The sequence below is a fragment of the Lactuca saligna genome, chromosome 3 (genome assembly GCF_052625555.1).
Source record: "Lactuca saligna cultivar CGN05327 chromosome 3, ASM5262555v1, whole genome shotgun sequence".
NCBI lineage: Eukaryota > Viridiplantae > Streptophyta > Magnoliopsida > Asterales > Asteraceae > Lactuca > Lactuca saligna.
The window spans coordinates 122,550,812-122,560,565 of record NC_136419.1 but is presented as its reverse complement, the minus strand read 5'-3'; the positions used below and the strand labels follow the sequence as shown (position 1 = coordinate 122,560,565).

General features: G+C 29.7%; 1 protein-coding gene across 2 annotated transcripts; it reads left to right on the top strand.

The window, feature by feature from the left end:
- The first annotated feature begins 319 nt into the window (after positions 1-319).
- Positions 320-2,075, top strand: LOC145033924 (deoxyuridine 5'-triphosphate nucleotidohydrolase-like). Of its 2 annotated transcripts, none has more exons than XM_078982402.1 (4): positions 320-433; positions 1,300-1,400; positions 1,651-1,742; positions 1,827-2,075. In XM_078982402.1, exons 2-4 carry the CDS (start codon positions 1,306-1,308, stop codon positions 2,027-2,029), a joined length of 390 nt encoding a protein of 129 aa, XP_078838528.1. In that variant the 5' UTR covers positions 320-433; positions 1,300-1,305; the 3' UTR covers positions 2,030-2,075. The 2 variants fall into 2 exon arrangements, with proteins under 2 accessions (XP_078838528.1, XP_078838527.1); XM_078982401.1 differs by having other exon boundaries at positions 332-433; positions 1,282-1,400.
- The last annotated feature ends 7,679 nt before the right edge of the window (positions 2,076-9,754 follow it).

Sequence of the window (9,754 nt, the reverse complement as noted above, 5' to 3'; positions counted from 1 at the left end):
TTTTTTAAAGAACCTTGAAATCCCTCCGGATTTTTATTTTTTAACTAAAAGAGTATTAAAAATTAAAAAAAAAAATAAAAAACAGAAAAAAATTAATAGGGCAAAAATATTATTTCAAGTTTACGAAAGACCAATACCAAAAAAAAAAAAAAAAAAAAAAAAAAAAAAAAAAAACCTTCATTTTGGAGTATACAAAGTTTTTTTTGAATATAACTAATCTTACAAAACCAATATTTTTACTTTAGACTACCAATCAATTCGCAGAAAAAAATTCTAAAAGGACGGTACCTCTGTTGCGTTAGATGCCCTTTTTCACAGACACATACCCTAAGTTTGATTTATCTGTTCCTCCCCTCCCATTTACGAACACGGAAGAATCACCAACATCTCGTAGGCGCTGATTTAGTTGAATCAATTTAGTGAATAAATCAAGGTTATTGTGAATTTTTAGGGTTTCGATCGGGACTGCGCATCAATCTTCTGATTTATATGTAGTGGATCATGTTTATGTCTTCACATGTTGATGATTTATGTTTGAACTGCAATGTTGTTTCAGTTTTGATTTTTTTTTTTTTTTTTTTTGTTGAGCGACTCGATTAGGGTGAATTGCTTTTATGATATAAATGTTGATCACAGTCAAATTTTTTATTGTTCCAATATTCTGTTTCGGAGGACAATGTCATTCGATATCTTTAGGGTTTCGTTTTGCCTGGCACGTCCATATCATTGTATCTTTGTGATTTAGTGATTAAATATGTTTTAATGTGTAATACCCATCTGAATGTGATTTAGTCATTTGTTTGATTATTTTTTGGTCTATCAGTTTTGAATATGTGGTGGCGGTAAAACGCCATCGGTCTCCGGATTTTGTATTTACCATTTTTTTTTTTCTAAAATATATTGCTAACAGTCTTTTAAGCGGCATTAGCAAAAGATGTTTACAAATATAGCATTACATGCTTTTAACCATGTTATTGTAAAGTCAAACGACCACAATATTTGTTATAAAACTGCAACTACTGGAATTGATATATGTAGATGCACGTAAGGACCTATTTGTGTTGATAAAATGGAAAAATAAATTTACAAAATCATTTACTAATTGTTTCTGCTGTTCGATTTTTACAATCTCAGTCGAGAAATTCGTGTTACTTTTTGCCACTTATTGACTGTTTTACTTTTTACGCTGTTTGATCATGTTACATGTTACATTACTCTACTGATTGGCTATTAGTGTCACGTAATCAATTTTGATGCAAATTTGTGTTTTAATCGCATTAGCGGATGGGTTACAACCAGGTCAGCATGGCAGACAAGAAGACTGACCAAGTGCCGCCTCTTGTGCTTGTAAATAGGATGTCGGAAGAAGCTGTTTTCCCGTCTGGATTTATTCTTTCAACGTATGTTAATTTTTTTTTTTTTTTTTTTTTTAACGGCCATGTTAGTATTTGTCTGGGATTGAACCCAGGACCTCCTAGTTAGACTCTTGTTAGCCAAGTGGGCTAAGTCGGACCATAGTTGCAAAGTTGATACTAACTTGCTTTTGTAGTTGCAAATCATAAGATTCATACAGCAACATAACTAACAACAGGTTGCATTGAATATATATAGTTTAATTTTTTGTTGTTTTAATTATTTTGTTTGATCCAGTGCAAAGCCGATCTCTGTACCATATCGGCAAAAAACAAAGGTTCCCACCGACTTGAGGTTCACTGTACCGTTTGGAGTATCTTTTCAGATCGGTAAGCATTATATTATTTTTATTTGCGAGATTATTTACTGAGCAGTTCTTATAAGTACGATTGGTTTGGTTTGTTTTTACATAGTTCCTATACCCGATCTAGCCCAGAAATCCATTTCAGTTTCGGAAGGGTATATTGGTCCCTGCACAGATGCTCCTGTTACCGTTACTATGCACAATTACTCGGGTTCACATATTGAACTTAAAGCAGGAGATCAAATAGCACAGCTGAAAATTTCCGACATAATTGCACCAGAATTCGTTGATGTCACCCCTCGGATTGATTAATCAACCAACGGTTACTATTAATGCATTATACGATGCTACTCAATAATTGGACCCTTGTGTAAACTTTCCTTTCTGAGTACGTAGTATAAATTTTGCGTCGTTTTTGGATGGAATTGGTTTGGTAGTTGGGCACGTTGAGTATGCTTCTATTATTATGTACTTTTGAATAATATAAATAGAAAAGCATCCATAGTGATAATGTTGGTGTAAAGTTATCGGGGGGAAGCCAGAAATTTTTTTTAGGGTGTTCCTCCTAAATTTGTTAAAAAAAGTGTGTGCGTGCATATATATATATATATATATATATATATATATATATATATATATATATATATATATATATATATATATATATATATATATATATATATATATATAGAGAGAGAGAGAGAGAGAGAGACCGTTGACTTTGAAGACCCTATGCTAAAACTAAAATTGGGTTCCTCTAAATACAATTTTTTATTTTATAAACAAAATTAATTTAAAGAAATGAGTTGGAAAACTTAAAAAGTAATTAAATTAATTAAAATAAGAAAAATAAAATTTTATTAAATTTAAGGGGCATAGTATATAATTTATTAAGCTGATTTGTTAAAGAATTAAAAGATGGGTTAAATTGTGAAAATAAAACTATAAATAAATTGGTAAATTTGTAAGTTGGAGTTATGACGTAAAGAAGGGGAATTAAATGCTTTATGTTTAAAAATTTGACCACAAGTAGATTCGAACATAGGTATCTTATTGAAGGCAAAGAACACTTCCACTTGAGCTAAAGAAATTTTATACTGATATTTGCACAAAATTGTTTATTCAAAATAATTAACAATATAAAAGCAATTTTTTTTGAGAATTTGAGGGTGGGCTTGGGGCCATCATGGCTCTCATGTGGTTCCGCCCATGAAAGTAATAACGTATATAAAATAATGATCATATTATTGTTCTTCTCATATCAGATTGGCTATCACCGCACACTATGATATGTGACGTGTCATTGCGGTCGCGAGATGAACACGACACCTTCCAATACTTGGAGGTGCGGTAAGGCCACCACACAAGAAAGCTACACCGCACCATTTGTTTTGAACGTTGCTTGGCCGTTTTTTAATGGCTCTTAAAAAAAATCTATTATAAATGAACATTTATGCTTCACATTTTAAACCACAAAACAAACACCAAACACTCCTATATATTTATGAATTACAATTGGAAAGTGTCTTCATCGTCATCGACTTCGTCCGATACGTTTGCGTTGCGGGAAGCGACATTTATTGGGGAGGTTATGTGAACAACACAAACTTACCTACAATAAAATGAAGCCAAACGTTCGCATTCAAAAATTAGAAATCCTTCTTTACGGAAAAATAGTAAAGTCGGACACAACCAACTTGTGGATGGCTACTTTAACAATGATGCAATATATGTTGAAATATTCTAACGTTGGTTCCGAATGAGGAAAGAATAATTTCTATGCATTGTTGATGATATAAAAGTTGATTTCCATATTTTCAACAGAGCATTGATGGAAGAGGTTAGGAAGGTTTCTCTGCAATTCCAAAATATACAACTGCAATAAAGTCCCTATATATTGGCATCATAATCGATTTAGTCATTATATATTTTTTTTATTCAATTAAGTCCCAAATACCGGTAATCGTATTCAATTTAACCCTTTGACCCGGTGAACAGGTCATCCAACTTTCAAAAATTACATTTTTGGCCCAGATCTCAAAATTTATTACAAATTTGGTCCAAAATTTACACTTTTGGCCCAGCTTTTAATTTTTTTACAAATTTGGTCCAAAATTACCCTTTTTGCCCAAATTTTAGAATTTTATTATGAATTCATCCTAACTTTAGTTTTTTTTTTACAACTTTTTTTCTCAAAAAATTGTTTCTAATATGTTTTTTCTTTATAAACTCATATTTATACAAAAAAACATATTTTCACATAAAAATCTTATTTTTTTCTACATAAAACTTTTTTTAAAAGGTTTTTTGTATATAAAATATCTAGTTATAAAAATAGGTTTGGACTATTTGTGTGATATCTCTTAAAAAATCAATTAAGAAACTAAAAGTAACCCTAAATTATAAAAACAGGTTTGGATTATTTGTTCTTTAATCACATTTATATGAAAGTTTAAACTCGTTACATTATATATGAAAGTTTAAAATATATATAATATAATAATATTATATTTTATTCGTAAGAATTTTTTTAAGAAAAAAGTTAAAATCATAACTTTGATATATTTTTTTATAACTTTTTAATAAATATATTATCTAAATAAAACATATCCATTTATGGCACGTGTCCGATCTAGGTTGTGATTTTTTATTGTCAATCAACCTTTTCTTATTTGGATTATTTATAATATTGTATTTCCTTTATTATTTAATGTCTGTTATATGAAATATCGGTTGCAATTTATTATCGATAAACATGTTTTCTGGGGAGTGAGAAGTGACCAAAAATACAATAGCAACATAAATATATAAAATATTATAACTATCAATAACATAATAGAATACTTTAAATAAAGTTCGAAAGAATTTACATATGAGTTCGGTTAAAAAAAATTACTCAAAGAACTGAAAAATGCTTGAGTTGAGCTTCACAAGGAATTTTTTTAACCAAACTCATGTGTAAATTCTTTAGAACTTTAGTTAAAGTATTCTATTGTGTTATTGATAGTTATAATATTTTATATATTTATGTTGCTATTGTATTTTTTTCATTTCTCACTCCCCTAAAAACATGTTTATCGATGATAAATTGCAACCGGTATTCCACATAACAGACATTAAAAAACGAAATGAAATACAAGATTATAAATAATCCAAGTAAGAAGAGGTTGATTGGCAATAAAAAATCACAACCTAGATCGGACACGTGTCATGAATGGATATGTTTTATTTAGATAATATATTTATTAAAAAGTTATAAAAAATATATCAAAGTTATGATTTTAACTTTTCTCTTAAAAAAATTCTTACGAATAAAATATAATATTATTATATTATATATATTTTAAACTTTCATATATAATGTAACTAGTTTAAACTTTCATATAAATGTGATTAAAGAACAAATAATCCAAACCTGTTTTTATAATTTAGGGTTACTTTTAGTTTCTTAATTGATTTTTTAAGAGATATCATACAAATAGTCCAAACCTATTTTTATAACTACATATTTTATATACAAAAAACGTTTTAAAAAAAGTTTTATGTAGAAAAAAATAAGATTTTTATGTGAAAATATGTTTTTTTGTATAAATATGAGTTTATAAAGAAAAAACATATTAAAACAATTTTTTGAAAAAAAAAAGTTGTAAAAAAAACTAAAGTTAGGATGAATTCATAATAAAATTCTAAAATTTGGGCAAAAAGGGTAAATTTTGGACCAAATTTGTAAAAAAAATTTAAAATCTGGGCCAAAAGTGTAAATTTTGGACCAACTTTATAATAAATTTTAAAATCTAGGCCAAAAATGTAATTTTTGAAAGTTGGATGACCTGTTGACCGGGTCAAAGGGTTAAATTGAATAAGATTACTGGTATTTGGGACTTAATTGAATAAAAAAAATATATAATGACTAAATCGATTAAGAGGCCAATATGTAGGGACTTTATTGCAGTTTTCCCTTTCAGTTCCGGAAGGGTTTATTGGTCCCTGCACAGATGCTCCTGTTACCGTTACTATGCACAATTACTTGGGTTCACATATTGAACTTAAAGCGGGAGATCAAATAGCACAGCTAAAAATTTCCGGCATAATTGCTCCAGAATTCGTTGATGTCACCCCTCGGATTGATTAATCAACCAACGATTACTATTAATGCATTATACGGTGCTACTCAATAATTGGACCCTTGTGTAAACTTTCCTTTCTGATTTCCTTTCTGAGTACGTAGTAGAAATTTTGCGTGGTTTTTGGATGGAATTGGTTTGGTAGTTGGGCACGTTGAGTATGCTTCTATTATTATGTAATTTTGAATAATATAAATAGAAAATCATCCATAGTAATAATGTTGGTGTAAAGTAATCAGGGGCAAAGCCAAAAACAAATTTTAGGGTGTTCCTCGTAAATTTGTTAAAAAAAGTGAGTGTGCGCATATATATATATATATATATATATATATATATATATATATATATATATATATATAGAGAGAGAGAGAGAGAGAGACCGTTGAATTTGAAAACCCTATGCTAAAACTAAAATTGGGTCCCTCTAAATAAATTTTTTATTTTATAAACACAATTACTTTAAAGAAATGAGTTGGAAAACTTAAAAAGTAATTAAATTAATTAAAATAAGAAAAATAAAATTTTATTAAATTTAAGGGGCATAATATATAATTTATTAAGTTGATTTGTTAAAGAATTAAAAGATGGGTTAAATTGTGAAAATAAAACTATAAATAAATGGGTAAATTTGTAAGTTGGAGATATGACATAAAGAAGGGGAATTAAATGCTTTATGTTTAAAAATTTGACCACAAGTAGATTCGAACATAGGTATCTTATTGAAGGCAAAGAACACCTCCACTTGAGCTAAAGAAATTTTATACTGATATTTGCACAAAATTGTATATTCAAAATAATTAACAATATAAAAGCAATTTTTTTTGAGAATTTGAGGGTGGGTCTGGGGCCATCATGGCTCTCATGTGGCTCCGTCCATGAAAGTAATAACGTATATAAAATAATGATCATATTATTGTTCTTCTCATATCAGATTGGCTATCACCGCACACTATGATATGTGACGTGTCATTGCGGTCGTGAGATGAACACGACACCTTCCAATACTTGGAGGTGCGGTAAGGCCACCACACAAGAAAGCTACACCGCACCCTTTGTTTTCAACGTTGCTTGGCCGTTTTTTAATGGCTCTTAAAAAAATCTGTTATAAATGAACATTTATCGTTCACATTTTAAACCACAAAATAAACACCAAACATTCCTATATATTTATGAATTATAATTGGAAAGTGTCTTCATCGTCATCGACTTCGTCCGATACGTTTGCGTTGTGGGAAGCGACATTTATTGGGGAGGTTATGTGAACCACACAAACTTACCTATAAGAAAATGAAGCCAAACGTTCGCATTCAAAAATTAGAAATCCTTCTTTATGGAAAAATAGTAAAGTCGGACACAACCAACTTGTGGATGGCTACTTTAACAATGATGCAATATATGTTGAAATATTCTAACGTTGGTTCCGAATGAGGAAAGAATAATTTCTATGCATTGTTGATGATATAAAAGTTGATTTCCATATTTTCAACAGAGGATTGATGCAAGAGGTTAGGAAGGTTTCTCTGCAATTCCAAAATATACAACTGTTGTTAGAACAAACAACACGTGAATGTTTATACAAGCCTGCTAAAGTTGTGATTATGCTCTATCATGGTCATTATTTACACAAGCTTACAATTAGTTACATCTAGCTATTGAATACGAAAAATGAAAACAAACATGGGCTCCATAGAATGCTTTATAATATTGATTGTATGCAATTTGGGTTAGTCAACGTGCCCTAATGCATGGTGCTGCCAGTTTATTCGAGGTGATCAGAAATAGCTGGCAATAATTTTTAAAGCACTAACTTCATATGTATTAGATCTATATGCTCAGTAATCATTATTGAAAGATATCACTAAAAACATATGATCCTATAGGGTCACACCTTTACCAAATTGGCACATTTTGAGTAATTATTATTAGTATGGTTATTAATAAATAAAAAAACTCTTGTATTTAATTAGGAGATAATTATTTTGTGAATATAATAACTAAAGAAATAAAAACAAGTGATTATATAATATAATATGATTTAATAAGTCATGTACAAAGTTTCGGACAGTTTGATTAACTTTATACTTACTAGTTAGTTTGCTTTATTTCGTTATAGAAACTAATCACACTTTATCTCTCTTTTTAATAACTTTAGGCCGAAAATGATGAGCAATGGGCAAAGATGTTGCTTGTTGCTTTTGTCTCTTACAACACCATGCTCTTACAAGACCATTACTTTATATTAAATAATGGGGTATAGTCCTTAGATGTTATTTGTGGGTATAAAAGGATGCATAAGGATTTCTTTTGAATGGTTGCTTCTTCTTTTTCTTCCTTATGGTCGACACTCTTTTCCTCCTCCTTCTTCTTCTTGTCTTTTGAAGTGTATTGAAGAATTGGTGCTTTGAAGTGCTTTTCCTTTGGTGCTTATTTGTGATAAGCACTTAAAGCTTAAGAAGTACTTCCAATACAATATAGGAACCAACATTCCAAGTGCCTTACTATTGATGGTAGGTACATTGTAGAGAAATTCTATTCTTTAGTTTTCGCTATCTTCATCAACTCTCCAATTCCAAGTGGGATCAATGGCTTTAAAGGTTATCTCTTAAACATCTATGGTTGTTATTAGTTTTCTATTTCATGTATTTGGATCCTATTGGTGGTTTTGTTGAAATGATCTAACAATAAACTTGTAATTTTAAAGTCTTTCGTTTACCACAAAAAATTGTTTTTGTAAAAATTATCGTTTTTAGTTATCAAAACCCATGACTTGTATCAAATCCATCTTATACATGTTTAGAAAGATTTATTTAAGTGTTAGATAACCTTTCGTTTTGTAAAATATGTTTGGTATTTCTTTTGGCAAAGAAATCACCAAATATATTTTTGTTGGATTCAAGTGTTTATGCTTTTAACTAAATTGGTATAAACTTGCCAATAGAAACAAAGTCCTTTTTAGGTTGCCCTCAAAACTAGCAATTGACTAGAATGATTTATTGAGAGAGAGGTTGATTTATTGATTTTTTATAAGATTAATAAATAGCAATAAGTGATTTGTTAAAATATTATGAGATTAATATATTAATTAGAAATAGTAATATTTAATTATTAATTAATATGAAATTAATTGGGATTAATTGAATTAATTAAAAGTGCAGGGGCTAAAGGTGACAATGTTCAAAAGTTGAGCAAATGAAAGCTTCTAAAAACTCCCTAGAAAGGACGGTTTTGTGGGAGCTCTCTAGGGCTTCTAGAAAGCCTTGGAGGGTAAGCAAAGTGTAAAAGGAAACCTGCCTTATTTGAGATATTCTTATAATATTCAATTAGGGTTACCTTAGGTTACCTTAATCACCTATAAATACCCCCTTAAGGGTCTTATATTTTCGCCCCTCCTTCTAAGAGTACTAGAGCCGAAAATTCCACTTTCCTCTCTCCTCTCAAGTCTTCTAACTGTTAAGGTTTGGGTACAAAACATTAGAGGCATCAAATTTTTGTTGCTTCCTTTCCAATTCAAAAGAAAGGATTTGATTTTATTATTTACAATAATAATCAAAAGGTACATATATCCTAATCCCTTGTAAATTTCGAGTATAGTAGGGCTACCTTAGGGTTCTTGATGTTCATGGTTTATAACTATCAATAGAGAGAACATAAATCTAAAGTAGGCTGCATGTGAACTTAAGGGTTAAGTTATTTCTCTTCATGCTTTAATTATAACCTACAAAACATATCAGTGGTATTAGAGCCATAGTTTTCTAATTGATTGTGCTTAATAGTAAATAGATCAATATCAGGGTTTATAGAAATTAAACCCTAAAGGCTTGAACTTTCACATAAGGCTAGGGTTCTTGAAACCCTACCATCCACCCTAAATTTCAAAAAGCCTAGGGTTTCCTAGCTTCCTTAATTATTTATT

Bases quoted from the DNA above. Each gene is read 5' to 3' on its own strand.
- LOC145033924 (XM_078982401.1), top strand. From the start codon at position 1,285: ATGGGTTACAACCAGGTCAGCATGGCAGACAAGAAGACTGACCAAGTG. The intron at 1,401-1,650 runs GTATGTTAATTT...TGTTTGATCCAG, and splicing joins TCTGGATTTATTCTTTCAAC to TGCAAAGCCGATCTCTGTAC. The intron at 1,743-1,826 runs GTAAGCATTATA...GTTTTTACATAG, and splicing joins TGGAGTATCTTTTCAGATCG to TTCCTATACCCGATCTAGCC.